The sequence below is a fragment of the Scophthalmus maximus genome, chromosome 19, assembly GCF_022379125.1.
Source record: "Scophthalmus maximus strain ysfricsl-2021 chromosome 19, ASM2237912v1, whole genome shotgun sequence".
Classification (NCBI taxonomy): domain Eukaryota; kingdom Metazoa; phylum Chordata; class Actinopteri; order Pleuronectiformes; family Scophthalmidae; genus Scophthalmus; species Scophthalmus maximus.
The window spans coordinates 3,281,435-3,302,257 of NC_061533.1; the positions used below are offsets into that span (position 1 = coordinate 3,281,435).

The 20,823-nt window shown below is 41.5% G+C and overlaps 1 protein-coding gene across 1 annotated transcript; it reads left to right on the top strand.

Moving 5' to 3' along the window:
- The first annotated feature begins 391 nt into the window (after nucleotides 1-391).
- On the top strand, nucleotides 392-20,590 carry mapk1 (mitogen-activated protein kinase 1). The gene is made up of 9 exons (XM_035639898.2): nucleotides 392-801; nucleotides 11,546-11,728; nucleotides 12,194-12,383; nucleotides 12,492-12,608; nucleotides 12,704-12,818; nucleotides 13,715-13,846; nucleotides 14,645-14,754; nucleotides 15,505-15,634; nucleotides 16,926-20,590. The coding sequence occupies exons 1-8, from the start codon at nucleotides 650-652 to the stop codon at nucleotides 15,619-15,621; spliced, it is 1,116 nt and encodes a 371-aa protein (XP_035495791.1). The 5' UTR covers nucleotides 392-649; the 3' UTR covers nucleotides 15,622-15,634; nucleotides 16,926-20,590.
- The last annotated feature ends 233 nt before the right edge of the window (nucleotides 20,591-20,823 follow it).

Below are 20,823 nucleotides of genomic sequence, written 5' to 3' on the forward strand. Positions count from 1 at the left end.
AACCAGAGAAGAAGAAGAAGAAAAAGAAGAAAAAGAACAAGAAGAAGCACAAGAACAAGAAGAAGCACAAGAAGAAGAAAAAATAAAGGAAAAAAATAAAACATCAGATCACATGACCGCCTTCGATAAAAATGTTAATTAATAAAAGAAGTTTTTCGAAGCCCGGGGTTACACACTTCCGGTACAGTAGGTGGCGGTACGCAGCTTAAAACGTTGGTTTGCGATCCGCCATAAACCAGAGAAGAAGAAAAAGAAGAAGAAGAAGAAGAAGAAGAAGAAGAAGAAGAAGAAGAAGAAGAAGAAGAAGAAAAAAAAAAGAAAACATCAGATCACGTGACCCCCTCCGTTACTTCCTGCCTCCCTCCCTCTCTCCTCCCCCCCTCCCTCCCCCCCTCCCCCCGCTGCTCGCTCCTGCCTGCGACAGCACCGGACCGGAGGCACGTTAACGGAAAGAAGAACTCGCTCCGCACGTCGCGAAGGCCCCCGGCGCTCTCACACGGACGACGGACACAAACACCCACAGACACTCTCGCGTCTGTTTTTTTTTTTTAAATTTTTGTAAAAGCACTTTGAACGACGTGTCTATATAAATATTAATATATATATACATATATATCTATAAGGATTATTTTAAAAGTCAGTGCTTGTAATGGCGACAGCTGCCGTGTCTGCCCCCGCCGGCTGCGGCCCCAGCCCCGGGTCGGGAGCGGGAGCGGAGCTCGTCCGCGGCCAGGCCTTCGACGTCGGACCCCGGTACAGCAACCTCTCCTACATCGGGGAGGGCGCCTACGGGATGGTGTGGTGAGTCCCCCCCCCCCTCCCCTCCATACTGTTCTGTTCGACTCTCCGTGTTTTTCCTTCTTTTAGCTCGTAAGCTAACTTACATCTGTTTCCCTTTAAAATGACGAAACCAGAATACTGTTCTTCTTCTTCTTCTCCTCCTCCTCCTCGCTAGCTTGAGCCGCAGCGTCGTTAGCCCGGTTGAGAGGCAGCTGGAAATCACAGCTCCAGTGATGTGGTGGATTTAGTTTGATTTTATTTTCTCTCTCTCTCTCTCTGTTCGTTTCGGTTTGTTTTCTCCCCAAACTTTGAAGTGAAAGTCAGATTCTGCTTCATTATTTCGCCATTCGTTTTCTACATGTTTTTGAAGAAGAAAAACATTGGTTTCCTCTTTTAACTGACTTTTTTTTTTCCTTCTCTTGAACGCACCATTTTTTTTCTCATAAAATGAACAAATCTGCATTTTTTTCTTTTTCTTTTTATCTGTATCATCTCAACAACAGGCTCCTTCACTTTGAATTCACTTTTGATTTTATATCTCAAACTCATATTTTTTTTATACCTAACCATGCATTCTATAGGTTTTATTAATCATATAATGTGTGGTCATACTCCCATGAGCCTCTTCTGTCATCATACTTGTGTGTCTGGCAGCTGTGCACAGTGTTTTTAGGTCTTGTCGTTGATTATGGTGTATTTGTATTTGAAGATATATATACAAGATATTACTTGTACATTTCCCCCAGGAGCTGATGCAGATGTCTTAGCATATGAAGGAGTTTGCAGGAGGTGAAAACACTGTGGAAGATGTATTTTCATCCTCATGAGATGCTGTCAGCTCTTCAGTGGAGGATATGCCCGTCACCTCTGCCGCATCGTATTTGTGGTACACATAGATTTTTTTGCATCTTAAGTGTAGCGTTCATTCTGAAGGTTACCGTACATTTAATTTAGCCGCTCCTCAGATTGCGTTCCATCAAATCCTGGATCTAGTTGTATCTCCATCTGCAGACCGAGGTGGTGATGTAGTTCACCCTAAATGTGCTGACTGACTGTACTGTACTGTACTCTACTGGATTACATAATGTGTTGTCGTCGTGTCAAGCGACAGCAGTGTAGTTCTTTTTCTTTTTCCTTTTTGTTCTGCGGTGAGACTGAGCTGGATTTTTCCCAGAGAGAGGGCGCCGATTTGCCACAACATCGCCTTGCCCACAGAAGCACAGCTGGTTGTTTAGCACCCTTTTGTCTGCAAAAAGGGAAAAACAAGGAAAACCAACCAGCAAACGCGGACAGGCAGCCGTGGATGAGCTGCTCGTATCAACTCCTATCGTCAAACGATTGGTACGTGCTGTGGCTCAAGGCTGAAGGCAGAAGATAACACACGGTTGTTCATCGCAGCCCCTCAGTGTTGGAAGGCTGCTCGGTTGTAAAAAAAAGAAGGCAGAGACAGAGATACAGTCGAGTGAGGGTTTAGAGGTGGGAAGTGGTGATGGTCGCGACAGCTAGAAATCATTTCACAAGTTCACATCTGACGAAGCTCCCGCTGTAGGGCTGCAACATACGATTATGTTCACTATCGATTGGTTGTTTGGTCATAAAATGGAGAAAAATGTCGATCGAAACTCCCAAGATGATGTCCTGTTTCGTCCACACACCAACGATATTCAGTTTACTGTCACAGAGCAGCAAAGAAACCAGAAAATGTAAGAAGCTGAAATCAGAGAATTTTGACTTTTTCTTCATAAAAACTACTTGAAGCGATTAATCTATGAATAAAATAGACTGTCGATCAGTAATTGAAGTCACATAAAGGGGCAGTAAGCGATTTTAATCCCACTACTCTTTTTTTCCAATTCAGCTAATATTTCCTCACGGAGTCCGCTAGCTGTCAGTTCTGTTTGTGTGTGCCGACAATGTCGGCTCAGCCCTGACTGTGAATTGAAAACCCCCCAAAAATTGGTGCGGACCACACCTCACGACACTGCAAGTGCAGTTTTAAACAACAATCGTCTAGACTAGGCCAAAAACTAGACAGTTTTGGCCTAGTGGTTTGCGCGTCGGTCTCCCAAACTGGGGGGCCCGGGTTCGCGGCCCCCGGCCAAAGCAGGAAAATCACATCATCAAAGAGGAGAGGCAAGCTCTCTCCAAAATCACTTACTGCCCCCTTAAATCCAAACGTCCTGTGCGACTCTGTGCATCACTCGACCTGATCGGTTTATCAGTGTTATGACACTTTTGAAACCAAGCAAATGTTTCGCACAAGTACAGCAGGCGGGTCGTTGCTCGTGTGCAGCGTGGGAAACTGAATGTTCAAGTCTTGAAATTGACACAGAGATACAGTGGATTTCTTTTAAAATCACGTCCAAGAGAGATGATTATTGTGACTGCAACGTTCCTTCCGTCTCTCACCAACATTTGATGTCAATGCCTTGATTACAGAGTCAAAATTCGGGGTTGTTTTTTTTGTTTCTGTTGTGTTTTCGTTGTGTTTTGTCATAGAACGCGTCTTTTTTTATCTGTCCTTCAGAGAAGCTGAAACACGATCCAAGGTGTTTCTCTTCATAGTCGATTAAATGTGTTTCGGTTATTGTACTGCAAAGGAGAATTTGAGCATTCGATGCGCCGCTGCTGTATTACAAAATCCTCTCGACTGTACCGTACTGTACGGTTGGAGGGCTGGTCGGCAGCGAGGCACGTCTGTGTCATCTTCAGAGCAGGCCAGACCTATTTCTGTTTTCAATAGCCTCTTGTTGGCGGGCGGTGCGGCTGCCGCGCGTCAGGTCTCTCCAGTGGCCGAGGGCCTGCACGGAGCCTCTCGACATGAGCTCCGGTTCATGTGCATGCCGGCGTCCTGCTCACGGCCGTCACAAGATACTGCATCGTCCGTCCGTGATGATATTCAGACGCTGCCGCTGCACACACTCTGCCTTTTTTCAACCCGCCCACGTGAACGGTTAGATCATGGAGGGGGGAGAGGGGCTCCTGTGTGTGTGTGTGTGTGTGTGTGTGTGTGTGTGTGTGTGTGTGTGTGTGTGTGTGTGTGTGTGTGTGTGTGTGTGTGTGTGTGTGTGTGTGTGTGTGTGTGTGTGTGTGTGTGTGTGTGTGTGTGTGTGTGTGTGTGTTTGGTTTGACTAACTCACTAACACAGATATGATCAAGTGTATCGGATTGGTGCTTACATACCAACGCACAACAGGTTTATCAATATCAGTGGATTTGGCACCATATTTTCTCTGTAGTAAATCTGCATGTGAGCAGTTTTTTTCATTTACAGTTTCAGTAAATCTAACGTGACATGAACGCACGATTGGACAAAGATTTCTTTTGATTTTTCTAAGCATTTTCCCTGACTGTAAACTGGGGGGGTTTCTGGCCTGTTGGTCACCGACAAAACAAAGCAATCTGAAGTTTTTTGGATGAGGAGAAACTGGAATGGACATATTACTGAATCTACACACCAAACAACAATCAACAGATCAATCAATAAATAGAAAAATGACCGTTAGCTCCAGACCTAATTAGTTCAGTCTAAAAAGATTGCGTACGTAAACTTGTTTTACCCAAATCCTGTCGTTGTAGAAGCTGCAGGCGGCGGACGTTTGTCGTCAGTCGATGAAAAGCTTCAGCTCCATTTGTGTTTTGATTTTTGTAATTGAGTGATGAAAGTTGTGACATCAGGTCTCTGCTATAATATATGCAATGAACCTCAAGCCTTCAGTCTTGAAACAAGCCCATGTGGAGTCTAGACAAGTCTCAGGACATTTAATTTTTACAGTTTTTAAATAGTTAAAAATACAGTTTCCCAAAAAACAAATATCGATATTGGCCCCCAGTGATGTAACATTTCATATAAAATGAGCTCCATTTAAAATGTACGATCTCGATATCGACTCCTTGACCCTCCTGTTGCCGATGCTCTGCTGCGCCCCCCCCCCCCTTTGAAATGCCACTGTGACGCCCGTCTCCATGGCAACCCCTCTGCCTCTGACATCAGCACCGCCACACTCCGCACGCCAATGGAAGAGCGACAGAGCGAATGAGAGCCTTGACACTCTTGAAAATCCCGTTGTGCAATTCGGAAGGAGATGTAATTTGTGTAATTTGCAGTGAGTGCGGCCGCCAAAGACGAGCTCAACGACTTGTGGTCCAACAGGCACGTGAGGCGTTCAGCCGATATCGATGGTCCATCTCCATCAGGGCCGGAGAGAAGAGTTCATTACTTTGCTTCTGTTGCTTGTTTGCCTTTAGCTTGATGCATCATGAGGAAATTGAGATGATACCAAACCCCTCCCCCTTGACTTGGTGTTAGGATACGATGGCTGTGGTGTGTGTGTGTTTATGCAAAGTTCAAATTTGCAGATTTGGTCAGGTGATGGTTTCTCTTGGTCTCATTTTATTATCAAAGTATGCAGAGATTGAAGTCGTATTTAGATCGGGCACACACACACACAGGAGTGCTATTGTCTTTCATGTGAGGTTGTTCGAATGTGGGCACAAAGTAAGAGGTGAATTAACATCGGACCTCCCCCCCGTAAGTCGGCCCTCACGGCTCTGGCGAAAGCCCGGCGTAGTCAGGCTAATACTCAATTGTGTATCAGTCCCGGACCTCTCAGTTCTTTTTCGATTTCCAAGAGGGCGTTACCAACGGACGCATACCGAAATGCCAGCAGACGCAATTGGATAGTCAATTTTAGTCAGATGCTCGTTCATCAGCGGAAGCCATCTTGGTCGTTTACAAGAGTCGCTTCACTCCGCGTCACGGTACATCAAACCCCGCCCATTTTCAGACAATCAGTTGTGATTGGACTGGCAAGTGTTCTGGAGGGGATCCAGACAAATGAAATGAGCTCCCAGAATTCATCTGGGTTGCAGGCTAAATTTTTCTGTCCTCCACTTTAAACTTGTCTTTGAAGTAATGCGGAACTCTTTACTTGCCTTTAGCTAACTTTCAAAATTACTAGCTTAAGTTAAAAAAAATCATAAGTATAGTTTAAACAACAGGTTCTTTAGGGACAGTCAGCAAACGGAAGTGGTTGATGAACTGCTGCAGTTCCTCTCTGGATCTTTTGGTCTGATTAAGCTGTCAAGATAATCTTTTTTAAATTGTATTAGAAGCTTCATGTTTGGAAAGAAAATATTAGAGAATATTTACAATTTTTACTCAATTAACATGATTTATACCATCAGCAGTCTAAAACCAATATTATATTCACTTTACTGTCACCTAAGACAAAGAAAAGCAGAATATTCTCACCATTGTGAAGCTGGAACCAGTCAATGTTTGTCATTTTGAGCTATTATTAATATGACTTGATTATCAACAAAAGTTGTTGATTAAGTTTGCGTTGATCGATAACTAGTAGTTTTGGCTGCACGTGGTCTAAAGTGAACGTTTTGGCCTGATCTTGGATTAGACGTCGAAATAAATCCTGGTTAATTGTGAAGGATTACAAATAACAACTAAAAAAAAATAGTCTTATCGATTGTTTATCCTCATTCAGGGAGATAGTGGGAGGTTTTACTTTAATAACTGCATGAACCTGGTTGGATGTAAGCAGATCAAACAGATACTGAGCTCCAAGTTGTTTGATCAGCAGCCGAGAGCTGGACGTCACAAAGCGATGACCTGGTGTACGTGTGGTACATTTATGTTTTTATAGTACAACAGTTCTTGATTCACAGTCTTTGTCCGTGTTTTCACCACCGACGATGAGCCTCACCCGGCGAGTCTGTGTTTACTTTGAATACTGACATTAAAACTGGATCGTTATCGGCCAGATGGTCGATGATCATGATTCTTAGCATCGCACGAAGGGGCCGTTAAAGATGGTCATAAAAATGTTTTGCAGTGGACACAGTTATTTAACAGAGAACGTTTGTCCTTTTCTAGTGGGGCATGTCAGAGCTCAGTGCAAGGAAGTAAAAGTTGTCTTGGTAGAAAAGAAAGAAGCCTTTAGAAGATGTTATAGAAAAACGGAAATGATTACACATTTTTTTATTGTTTAATTCATCTGTCTGTTTTCTGCGAATTAGCCGGGTCCATATCGTACAGTTAGAAGTTATTGTTACGTACTACTGGAACTGGAAAGTCCCGAAACCGCCTTTTTCAATCTGACGTCCCACATCATTCCTGTGGGTTCCCTTCTGTCGTACGTGCTTTCACACTGAGGTCGGTGTGATTGTGAAACTCACCGTCGCAGAGCGAAAACTCACCTGTTCAGACTGCACCTTCGTCCATGAATCATTAAAACAGGAAATAATTATAAACATTTTAAAATGGAGCACTTGTTGGAGCCTATTTGATAACTTTGTATGTACTTGCATGATTCAGGGTTGATAGCACTTACATAAAGAATGCAATGTAATTTAATGTAATGACATAGAGCTCGTGTTATCATTCAACCACGCGCGATATGAGTGAAAGGTTCTCGTAAACACAAACACGTCACAGTCATCTCACTAAACTGGTTCTTGTGGTTGGTTTGGTTATACACTGACAGGAAGTGTATTTGATTGAGCAGATGCATCCAAATCTGAAATAGCTGCCGTGTGATAATTCTGTCATATGTTAAATAGCATTTTAAAATTAACCCTCAAATAGCATAATGTTTAATGCAGCAGACTTAACATCCTCACTCGCTCAGCATCCGGCGAGGGTTGTTCGAGGCCCGTCCCTCCGAACTGATGCAGTGGAAAAGAAATTCTCTCTTCTTTCTTTTCTTTTTTTTTTTGCACAGCGTCCAACTCGATGCAATATCTGCATAGGTTTTGCAGCGGACGTTCATATCTGCACACGTTGCCCTTAAGGCATAGCGAGCGAACCCCACCCCCCCACCCCCCTTTCCTCCGACCCAACTCCCCGAACGTCGTCATGGCAACAGCCCTATTGCATAAGACAGCGGCTGCAGTGTAAAGCCTTGTATTCACATCTCCTTGGAAACAGACCCCCCCCCCCCCCCCCCCCCACCACGCTCAGAAAACCATAGAGAAGCAGAGGAAAGAGGAAAGTCTTCTCCGAGCGTATTCACGTTCCACAGAAAAGAACCAGAGTAGATCATCAGAGCATGTCTGTTCAATTAGAAGGGAAATGTGTGACCAATACATTTAGTAAAGGTGTCTTTAAAAATATGAAATTATTATTATTATGTGTAGTAGTAATCAAAAGGTAATCTTGGGCTGAGGGTTATTGTGACGTGCCGTTTTCACTATTTCCTGATATCCACAAAATAAAAAATCGATTAGGTGAGAGAAAATATTACAGGCTAATCGCTAATATTTTAAATACAAGATACTGATTTTGCGATCCATTTGAAGTTACCAAGAGGTCAAAGGTCAGGACTATGTGAATTCTGAAAATATGGATGGATTTCATCTGCTAGTGCTGCAACCAGGGATTGTTGTCACGCCACAATGTGTCGCATGCAACCTCTTAAAGCCACAACACATGGGTTGGGTTTGTGCTTTGCCTACTAGCCAACGCTGAGGAATCTACTGTACATCGGTATCTATCAAAACCAATCACAGCGGCAGACGGTCCCCACAGCAACGGTTTTCGTAAATTAAACTCCGCACTTTGGCGATAAGGCCGAGCAGCAGGTCAAGACTACTGCACTGGGATCACTGTACTTTGTACTTCCTTAAAAAAAAGTTTCTTCTGTTACAGGACTGGACAAACAGACGAGGAACTCAGGGGCTTGCCTCAGTAAACATTGCGAAATGTAGTGTGAGCCAAGATTGTCCTCTCGATCTCGTGTCGATTTTTTTCTGCAGGACATCATAAAGTTTCATAACAAGTGTGTGTATATACATACACATATATATATACACATATATATATATATATATATATATATATATATATATATATATATATATATATATATATATATATATATATATATATATATTGTTGCAGTTCTAGTTCACTTTAACTACCTTCTAGAGCCCGACCAATATGGATTTTTGGGGGCCGATATCGATATTAGGGAGTACAAGATTTCCGATACCGGTACATTGGTTGATATTTATATATTTTTTTTAATCTGTCAATGATTCCTAAGAGGTCGTTATCAAACCTTTGATGACAAAGAAATGTAATTGAAGCTTGATATTTTTATTTAACCATAAAATTGAACATTAATATCTATAAATAAAAAGAAAACACAAATACAGCCAAATAGGACTGCAACTAACGATCGTTTTCACTATCGATTAATCTGTAGATTATTTTCTCGATTTAGGTCCATAAAAAGGTGAAAAATGTCGATCGTGTTTCTTAAAGCCTGAAGGTAATGTTTCGTTTTGTCCACAAACCAAAGATATTCAGTTTAGAGAGTCACTCATTCAGTCACAGAGGAGCAAAGAAACCAGAAGATATTACATTTAAGCTGAAAATCATAGAATTTTTCCTTTTTTTCCCATAAAATTATCAAATCGATTGTCAAAATAGTTGGAGATTAATGTAGTAGTTGATTACTAATCGATTAATCAATTAACTGTTGCAGCTCCACAACCAAATATACAGGACAGGCATTGAGAAAATAAACGTAATTAATTTGACGTAAAATAAAAACATTGTGCTTGTGAGTTTACATTGTGAGAAAATATTGTGCTTTCAAAACTTATTTGGAGGCTGAGCTGTGCCATTGACTGTACTGTACTGTACTGTACGTGAAGACACAGCGTGTCTCTGCTACGTATCAGATTTTATCTTTTGAACAAGTCTTGTATCTCCTCTGTACATAAGGGGATCTACCGGTGTTGGAACAGTTACACGGAGAACCGTTTCCTCCCACACACACACACACACACACACACACACACACACACACACACACACACACACACACACACACACACACACACACACACACACACACACACACACACACACACACACACAGACAGAGAGAGCACAGACACACTCCTCTCGCAGTGGAAAGGAAGGTCACTCATATTTCCCTCGCAGAAGCTGGCACACTTGTGTTTACATTTCAGTCGCGCCCCCCGGTCGCTATAGCAACTCGTCTTATTTTGTCACACTCTGTGGGTCTGCGGGTCTCTTTTGTTTGTAATGTGCAGATATAAAAACACGCTTGGCTTAAACTTAAGGAATCCATCAACACTCAGCTTTATTATTAGGCAGGTTTTTTTTGTTTTGTTTTTTTTTCATTTTGTTCGTGATTTTGCACCAAAATGGCAGCGAGTTGCAACAGTTTGGAAACCAGATGACTCGGATGATGATGATTGATAAGCTGTCGTTATCAAATCTTTTTGACAAAGACATGTAATTGAGACTTGATATTTTTTAGTTTAACCATTTATCATCAATAACTATAAATTTAGCATACAAATACATAGAAGTTATAAACATTCATTTTACATAAGATGTTAACATAGATGCTCATTTAAAGGCTCAAATCTGTTGGCCGATAATATCGGTCGGGCTCTTAAAATATCCTCCGATGCCAATGTGTCTGTGAAAGGCTAATATCCATATTATCGGCCAACTGATATATCGGTCGGGCCCTAGTTCAAAGGTCAGGGTTACTCTGACGCCACACATCATGTTTTGGGCCATAACTCAAGAATGAATGTTTGAATTTTCTGCCGTATGTCTTAACTTGATAAAATGAAAGACGTTTTTTTTCCGGCCATCACTCAACGCCAAAACTCCGGAAACAAAAGGGGAGATTCCTGCTGCGACTTGACTGGTTGTTGCTGGCGTACAGTACAACTATGAGCTAGTTATTCGATTATTTTATTTCATTGGATTGCGACGACAGCCTTTTTTTGGAGTTAATGTTGGCAACGTACAAGATGCATGTTTTAGCACCTTAGTGTGGGAATTGTCGAAACAGCCACTGAGCCAGCGGTAAAGAGCCTGAAGTTCACCAGTGGACAAGTCTGTACCTGGACTGTTTTCCTCGGTGTGGAGGAGTCGTCTCGTCGCGGGAAGTGAACAATTAATCTTCTGGGTGTTGACGCGTTCAGACCATTAGTCAGACGCCTTTACAGATTTGTGCCACAGTCGCTCTTTTGTTATTTTTTGTGATTGCATTTCACTCCAATAACGCCACGAACATGTTATCACGTGTTAATGTAAAGTATCACCAAAGAGCTGAACAGTGGGCGTCGTCAATTTAACGAAAAAAGGCCAGCAGGCAAAAAAAGGTAGCCTGGTTCACACTCGCTGTTTCCTCCTCCTCCTCCTCTTTATGTCCTCTGGGCTTTCTGGTCTTTCTTTCCCCCGTCGACATCTGATCACACAGAAACGTCATTGTTCAAGAGTAGTTCTTGATCTTCTCCTTAATGCTGCAACTAATTATCATTATGGAATCATAATCTGTCTATTCTGATTGTTTTCTCGATTAATCGTTTAAATGTTTGGTCCGTAAAATTACACAAGAAAGGTCGATCGGGTTTCCCAAAGTTTATTGCAAAGACGCCGGGGTGGTGATCTTGTAAAAGAGTGTAAACTCACCTTCACATCGTAGTCGGCCACAACAAGAGCCTTTGAAGGGGCTGTTAGCTGTCGGTTAGAGCTGCAACAGTCAATCGATTACTATCGCCAACCATTTTTGATAATCCATTAATCGGTTCAAGTAGTTTTTATGTCGTTAGTCACAGATGAGCCTCTACTAAATCTGCAAAATAGGAATATAAAACTCACTCACTCACCTGCACCGAGTTTTAAATTAGCCTAAAAAAAATCCAAATCTTTTGTTCCTTTTTTAACATTGGCGTATTGTATTTTTTTTTACAGCTCTGCTTATGACCGGGACAACAAGGTGCGCGTGGCCATCAAGAAGATCAGCCCCTTCGAGCACCAGACGTACTGTCAGCGCACGCTGCGGGAGATCAAGATCCTCCTGCGCTTCAAACATGAGAACATCATCGGCATCAACGACATCATCCGCACGCCGACCATCGACCAGATGAAGGACGTGTATCCTTTACACTGTACATCGGCGTAAAAGCACATCACGTAGCCGTCAGGTTTTGCCCCCTTGATTGGGGCAATTAAGGGGGCATTCGAAGATATTTATTTTGGTCTTAAGTGTCTAACGCAGGGATTTCTTTGTATATCCAGTGATGTTGCTCTTACACTGTATTCATTGTATTCTTTTGCATAATCATCACCTGTCACCATATATCTGGCAGAGCCTCTTCACTGTAGCCCGGCAGCAACAGCAGCGAACTGGTCGAGTCCATAATCACCATCGCTTGTCATAATGCAGTGTGTGTTTGTGCGTGTGTGTTTGTGCGTGTGTCAGGTTTTATACTGTTGTATATAAAAGAAACGGTTGTGACCAAACCCCCCCCTTTCTTTGGTAGAACAGAACCACGTTGTGCTTCAGGTGGGAATGTAAATGTTAGGTAACTTGAGTTCTTTAACCTGGACCTGGTGCAGATACATCGTCCAGGACCTCATGGAGACGGACCTGTACAAGCTCCTGAAGACCCAGCACCTGAGCAACGACCACATCTGCTACTTCCTGTACCAGATCCTACGAGGGCTCAAGTACATCCACTCCGCCAACGTGCTGCACCGCGACCTGAAGCCGTCCAACCTCCTGCTCAACACCACCTGCGATCTCAAGGTGAGCGTCTCGGCGACGGAGGACGTGGTCGTTTCCGACCCGTCGGCAGTTTGACGTTGAAGTTAACTCCGCAGCCCTTCAGTGATTTCTCGTCTCGTCTCCCCGCAGATCTGTGACTTTGGCCTGGCTCGCGTGGCAGATCCCGACCACGATCACACCGGGTTCCTCACAGAGTACGTGGCCACGCGTTGGTACCGAGCACCGGAGATCATGCTCAACTCCAAGGTGAGACTCCCAAGGTCCACCAACTAATATTAAATTGTCGTTAGATATACAGTGTAGTCATGACGTGTCTTTGTCTCCCCCCCCCTCACGATCAGGGCTACACCAAGTCCATAGACATCTGGTCAGTGGGCTGCATCCTGGCCGAGATGTTGTCCAACAGGCCCATCTTTCCGGGGAAGCACTACTTGGATCAGCTCAACCACATTCTGGGTAATAATAATAGTAAAAGTCTCTTTTATGTCATATTAGTTTTTTGCTTTTTTGACCTTGATTAAGGGAAATGTCAGGTTTTACCTTGATTTGATTTGTTTGTCAGTTTGACATCTTTATGTTTGTTTTTAGTTTTTTACAGTTGATTAATCTGCTGATTATTTTCTCAATTATCAATTCATCATTTAATTATTAAAATTGAAGAAGAAGAAAAAACAACTGGGAAAATTGCTATGTCTTCAAGTGTCTTTTTGATTCCTACCGATAAAAAAATGTTTGAGGAGCATTTGAAAAAATAAAATTTAAGATAAAAAATTTACTATGATTAGTTGTTACAGATTTAGATTAATTTTCTCTAAACTCTGAAAGCAAAACACACATTTTTTTTATTAATTATTGGAGTATTGGTGATGTTCGTGTTGAAATAACAAAGTCACAAACACCATAACTTCTATCTTATCATTTTAAAAAAACAGAATATGTATTTTTTTCATAGTACTTGAATTAATAACTAGTTGAGTATAAACATGGCTGTTGTAATGTCAGTTGGTTCATAGTAAAAATAGTAATATATTGTGCCCACGTCTTTCCTAATTATAGATATTTAAAATAAGTTTTCATAATGGTCATAGCATTATTTAAATAACTCCCATGTTTTACTAAAAGATTTGAATTCATCCAAAATGTCACTCTTTGTCCGTAACAACAGCTTCCTGGTGTCAGTGCATCGATGCTGCGGCTGATACGACTTTAATAAGTCAGAGTCTTTGTGTCGTGGTGCTGGACCACGTCTCGCTTCTCCCATCTGTGTTTTTGCTCCAGAGAAAACGTCCTCACATTCGTGGAAAAACTTAGATTTGTGTGATTTATGGAGAGTGGTGATTTCGTCTCTTCAGGGATCCTGGGTTCCCCCTCCCAGGAGGACCTCAACTGCATCATCAACATCAAGGCCCGGAACTACCTGCTGTCGCTGCCCCTGCGCTGCAAAGTGCCGTGGAACCGCCTCTTCCCCAACGCCGATCCCAAAGGTCAGAGCGTCGGACGACAAACACACCTTTCCTGCTCATTTCTAGGACATTTGCGAATGAGGTGGTGCTCGGAGTTAGGGGACCGGTATCGTTTTGAATTTGATCAATTCTGATTCCGCTCGTCGATTCTGGCTCTTATTGATTCAACTAGTCACGTCCCTGCAGACATTTAGGCGTTGTTTTTTTTTCCTCACAGAAGCCTGGTTCCTGGCACTGAACCAAGTTTCTGTTCCCAACCCTACCAGGAGGACGTTTAGTCCTTTAAAGATGTTAAATATATAATGTTCAGATTAAAAGTTCAATTAATCCATTGATTAAATCAAATTTGATCTTCTAGACCCCATTCAAAAATCACAATATAGGGCTTAACAATTTGTACAAGGTGCGACATCCTCTGTGCTTACCCTAATAACAATAGTTAAAACGTTAATGTAACAAAAGACAAATCATTCTCAACCATATGACGGTCTCCGGTTTTCCACCACCCCTCTTTTATTTTGTCTAGTATGATTGTGAAACAAGTATTGAATTCCATCCACTGCAGTATAAAAAAAAAAAAATCAAAAGTCTGCAGACAGGAAAGGGGGAGGAGTCACCTCCCTCAAAAAACGATTTGCTGATGGAATCCCTCACTTCACTGAAGCCGCACGTGCAGCAAAAATCTGAACATTCGAGTCTTGTGTTTCTCCCCGCCGGCAACATCTCCAAACAGCGTTCAGGGTGTCACAGCGCCCTGCGGTGGTCAGACGAGGTTCACTGTCGTCTTCCGTGTCACTCACTCTGCTGTTCATGTTGCAGCTCTGGACCTGCTGGACAAGATGTTGACCTTCAACCCTCACAAGCGGATCGAGGTGGAGGAGGCGCTGGCGCATCCGTACCTGGAGCAATACTACGACCCCACGGATGAGGTGAGACCAGTCACTTCCCGTCGACGACGGGGTTGGGTCTGATCACTCTGAGTGATGCAGTCGGTTATTGATGACACACAACACATGACAATTTGAAGTAACCCGTAACTTAAATCCATTGGATTACAAAAATAATAATGAATAATAAAACACTTTTGGATGCAACCACAAAATGTTAAATTCCTCAAATGAATCTTTAAAACCATTTAAACTTTATTTATTATTTTATTTAGTTTTTATTTTGTAGTAGTTAATTTGCTTTATGCCACAAAGGTGTCATGGGGTAGTCTGGAAAATGTTGTATATGCTAGTGCTTTATTATGTACACCAACTGTGATCCCAATCAAAATTTTAATTAGAAAAAAAACAGTTTAAACATCAAAAACATTTTCAACGCAAATAAAATGCATTTAGCATATTCAGCATGATTACTAAACAAACCAGAAAAGCATTTTCATTATCGGTAAATCAGAGAAAAATTGAATGAAACACAATGTATACAAATGTATAAAGTTATATATACGTGATTTAAAAAATTGCAATATTTTAAAGACATCATCAAAATTTAATGAAGTAATCCTTGAGACCTTGACGATGTCACTAATCCAATAATTCAAATGTAATCTGGTCTGAATATAGTTATTTATTTTTTTGTAGTCTGATTACATAGTCCTGATTACATTGTAATCCGGTACCACCCGACCCTGCCCTCCGTTGGCGTCGTCATCCTTTGTCTTCTCTGTGTCGCAGCCGGTCGCCGAGGCTCCGTTCAAGTTCGACATGGAGCTGGACGACCTTCCCAAAGAGAAGCTGAAGGAGCTCATCTTCGAAGAGACCGCACGTTTCCAGATGGCCTTCAGGTCCTAACGCCTCACGCGAGGTGAGTCCACATCAACCTTAAAAAAAACAAACCAACAGAATCACCTTTAGCTGCAAACGAAAGTATCAAAAGACATCAACAAGTTTTTCGAGATGGAAACAGATCAGGGAGATCGTTGTCGTCATCGCACTTGGGTATTGAAAACTGATTTTATGCAATAATGTTCCACGTCAGCGTCGCTGCAGCTCTAATCTCGGGAACATTAAATTTAACAACCGACCACTTAAGAGCCGAAGAAGTTAAAAGACCTCTCACTCTGCACGTTGATGTAGATTTAATTTGTGAAGCAGAGGTTCTTCACCAACACTTTAGAAAAACTAAAACCTGGCACTTAAAAGATACACGGCAGAGTACAATGCTGCTTTATCGCTTCAGATATTTTTCTGGCATCCGGCAAGAATGTCTAGAACATATCCAAACAAACGGAACCCGAAAGGTCACACGCGTCCTTTAAAAAAAAACTATAACGGGTACATTTAAACGATTGGAATCTGAAAATACCTATTGTCTTTAATCCCTCACAGTTACAGTATAAATACGGTTCAGGTCGCCGCTTTACCTCGTGGGACTTTCCAGCGAAAAATATTGACAAGTTGCTGACATCAATAGCTCTGGCCCACGCTACACTACCACACATCACTTCTTCTTCGTCGGTCTAAAAACTTGTACTCGCCAGTGGCAGCACAGCGCGACTGCTGTTTTGGTTGCAGCGAAGAAGAAGAAGTGATTTCCAGGAAAATAAATATTGCAGTTGTATCCACTCGGATACAACTGCAATTGTACGTGGTAACGAACTCTCGCTACAAATGCTGTAACCATCTAAACTTGTAACGGAACATGTCATTTATTGCTCAAAGCTACAGTGTGTCATATTTAGACGAACTTGTTCACAGAAATTGAGTATATTGTCCATAAGTATGTGTTCATATTTGTATAATCAGTAATAGTTACATGAGGTGGACCCGACCTCCGTGTGAATCTGCATGTTTGCTACGTTGTGTTGAATACGGCTGTCGCACAAAACGGTTCCAGAATACGTCGCGTTGAATTTTCAGACGCCGCCGCAACACCGGGAACGGAATCAGCGGTGCGCAACCAAAAAGTGTCCCCTGTCGGTCGCTCAGTTGGTTGGCGGTTTGCAACTTTACCACCAGATGCCGCCAGAAAATTACAAAAATTACACAGTGGGGCTTCAAAAGAAAACTCAGTTGTGAATTGATATTGATCAGGGTGTTGTGTTGTTTCCTGTCACCATGTGAATGTCTCATCACAGCGTCTCTTCTCCCTCCAGATTGACTCTGTGGACCGGCCTCTCTGCGTTGCCACTGCTCCTCCTCCCTGCCTCCACACTGTTGCTGTGATATATATACACACACACACACACACACACACACACACACATATATATTTTTTATTTTTTATTTTCCCTCTCCTTGCTTTCTAACATCACCCGGATTCCTTGGGTCTCACTCGTCAAGTCCACTTTACTCAGGAATGGCGTCAGGAATCAATCAATCAATCAATCAATCAATCAATCACTCTCCTTTTCTCCTCTCTCTCGCTCTCTCTCTATGGGTGTGATGACATCACAGCTTACAGTTGGGGGGGGGCTGCTTTTGTGATTTTAAGCCAAGATAAACAATTTTTGGGTGTTTGTCCCTAGTGCGTTTTTTGCTCTGGCTTTTCTTCTTTGAGACTTTTTTTTCGTGTCCAGTTGAATCACAGTGAAACATAAATAGCTGTTGTGGGGTGGTTTTGTTTTTTTGTGGGGTGAAAACTTTGCCTACGTTGCACAAACGACGGATGTATTACTTAAAAAATATATATATTCAGCCATCATAAAAACCTTTGTCGCACTCTTACAAGGGATAACGCGAATGAAACCAACTGATTTATGCAACGAAATCACATCATCAGCCTCGAGCCGTCGCTCGCCGTTGATGAGGATCGATATTTCATCAGGCGATCTTGTATTTGAATCCTTAAAACTCTCACACGGAAGGCCCCGTATGCAAATATATACGTAGAAATATATACATATACACACAGCCTAAAGAATCTTAAGATTTTTTAAATGGCGCGCGTGACGACAGAAGGTGAATCGGACGAAGCCCCGTCGGCTTCAGCGAGACGGCGTTTGAAAGGTTTCGCCGCCGTCGATTTCTGCCTTCAGCCACGAGAAACTTAAAAAGACAAAAAGGTCAGTTTATTCCACACCAGTCTGTATGTGGAGAATCTTCTCCATATTTTGGGGGAAACGCACTGCATCAGGAGAAGAAATAATTTATCACGACAACGTTTGTTTGCTTTCTGGAGGAGTGTTGTCGTGCCTCCCCTTTTCGTCCCGTCTCGTGTTTCTTCCCCTTTTCTTCGGCCTCTTGTTTAACTCTCTCTCTCTCGCGCCTTGTCAGAATAAAACTGTGCCCTTTTGCATGACTGTTATAAGCTCTGTATACAAAGACGACAATGTTATCAAGTGCCACACAAGCCGGGCAGATCCGCCCTCTGTGGATAATATGAATATATATCACACCTCCCAAATCACACGGTGCTTTTCGTCCGCTCCTCTCCGTTCTCTTTTGTCTCTTTCGTGTCTCCGGTATCGTTTCTTTTCCACGTTTTCAGTCTTCGGCCAAAATGTCCACGTGCATGCAGAGACGTCTCGTCGTCGGTTTGCAAATAGGAGAATAACCATATATCTGTATTTATACCAGTCAACACACACACAAAACAACAACAACAACAACACAACCTGAGAAACGGGATCCCAGGCAGCGTGATAGAGCTAGAAATAAAACTCAAAATGTTTTTTTTTTCCATTCACTTTTTCTTTTGCTTTAATTGCACATTTTCACGCTGATGACAGTCGGCAGTTGTTCGGCACCAGCAGACAACTGCACTGAAACAAAAACAAAAATATATATATATATATATACATATACATATAAATCTTACATCCGAACTGCAGCAGAAGTCAAAACCGTAGATCTTCACTTCTTGTCAGTAACTGCTGATTAAAGACTGTTGAATTTGGAGATTTTATTTCAAGTGAAAGCAATTATGACTTCGGAGATTATATATGTGGATTCTTTTGGGGGGGGGTGTAAACACAAACCAGCCAGTAGCCGAGAGGCACAGACGTCATTTCATTTTGAGTTGCACTGCGGCGTCTATAATGGCTGTCATTTCTTTTTTTTCTTTTTACTACGAGTCACGAGAATCTGTTCAGCGTCGCGGTACAGTTACAGATTTCAGAACGACAACTTCAAAGTATATAATCACATACGACATGATGTACAAAATGTACCCGAAGGGGTTCTTTAAGAATCTTGACTCCTCTGGCACTTAAAAGGGAGAAATTATAGACTTAAATCTACAATGATAAAAATTCTAAACTTTTTTTTTCTTTCAGAGGAATTATCTCACTGAACCTCCTGAACAGACGTTCCATCTATATATTAAATATTCATCAAGAAGTTTTATCTTGATGAATGACGAGAGACGAATCGTTGACCAGATCTGTCGAGTTAGATATTTAATCTGCCGATCGACTAATCGATTAACCGACAAGTCTTTGTTAGAATTTGTCAGCAAATCAGATGAACAAGTTTATGATTCAAAAATATATGAAGAACATCAATGATGAATTGACATTTGACATTTTACTCAAATATATGTCTTAAACTTAATTTCCAAATATTTGATATAAAATGTATATTCATTTCCAGAAAACATCAAAATCAAGTGTCACGAGGAACAAAAATGGAATAAAATGCAGTTATTGATCATCGTAGTTCCCTCTTTGATGAGGCAAATCAAAGAAAAATGGTTTTGATGGTTCTGTCCACTGAGATTTAACTTCTTTTTTTTTTTTAAAGACCAAAATTGAATTTTCTGAAACAACAGTTGTTGCACTTACTAACTTCACCTGCACAGACGTTAACGGTTAAAGACACACACACACACACACACACACACACACACACACACACACACACACACACTCTCGTCTGTCACAGTTATTCGATGCACTTGCTTCTCCAGTCGTCGGGGACGGGACTTGTAAATCCGAGGTGCCTGCTGGGACTTGACTTGCCTGTAGATAGTCTTTTTGATTTTTTGAGGGGTGTGTGTTGGAACATTAAGGGCACTGGAAAAGAACCTTACTGGTATTAGTTGTATGAACAAAAACATAAAACCTTAAAAAAAAGAAGAAGCTTCTGCCGAGTTCTCTGTGCATCCTGTCTGTTTGTGCCTTTTTTGACGGTCTTGATATCCAAGATTTTGACGTGCAGCTTCTGTTTAGTCGGGAGTCCGTCGTACTCGCAGTATACGCTCTTAAAGATGAACACAATCAATCGGGGGGGGGTCTTTCTCTTTCAGTTATGTACATTTATAAAGAGAATTGTTGCCACAGCTGATTTGTGATTTGTGACTGTATTGAAAAAGATGAAAAGGAAAAATTTATATATATATATTAATTTTTTTGCATTACCCAGTTTTTTTCTTTTCTTGAGCCTTTATTTTTTTTTGTTGATGTTTCTGTGCAGATATTTTTATTGTTAAAATGAATGTCATGTTTCTATCAGACACTAAGTCTCGTTTTGAGTCGTCTCCAGTGGAACTTCTTCACTCTGTACGTTTTTGATCAGTATAAATAAACCTTTTAATTGTGTAGTTAACATTTCTCAAAGGCAAAAAAAGAAAGAGAGAAGTGAGATGACCCCTGGTTGTACTTCAAAAGGTTTCGCTTCGATCTGCCATAGGAAATTGTTTGAATTTGAATCAAGTCGGTTTCTTTTCTTTTTTGTTGTGTGAAGGATTTGACTTGACGACGCATTTCTTTGCTCTTTATTAAAGACTGACTGCCACTTTGAAAAATCTTTTTCTTTTTTTTTTTTGCAACTCTGCCAAGACATTTAAATGGACGTTCATTAAACAAAACACTGAACCTTCGTTAACTCTGTGACGTCTCTTTGTGAGCCACTGTACAGATTTCACATGATCATCACACAGAAAAAAAAATTACTTTTAAAAGTTTCCAAAGGTTTCATTTCTATAAAGTGGAAAAAAAAAGATTTTCATAAAATGAATGTATATAATATAATTAAATTTTTTTGTTTTTTTAAACTTGTCTAAAATCTAAGGGTTTTACTTCAGAGCTTTCAGAAAAAACCCGATTAATATCT

What these genes read in the sequence shown, in the direction of transcription:
- mapk1 (XM_035639898.2), top strand. Translation starts at nt 650, where the DNA reads ATGGCGACAGCTGCCGTGTCTGCCCCCGCCGGCTGCGGCCCCAGCCCC. An exon ending in ATCGACCAGATGAAGGACGT is followed by an intron (nt 11,729 to 12,193) that starts GTATCCTTTACA and finishes GACCTGGTGCAG; the next exon opens with ATACATCGTCCAGGACCTCA. An exon ending in ACACCACCTGCGATCTCAAG is followed by an intron (nt 12,384 to 12,491) that starts GTGAGCGTCTCG and finishes GTCTCCCCGCAG; the next exon opens with ATCTGTGACTTTGGCCTGGC.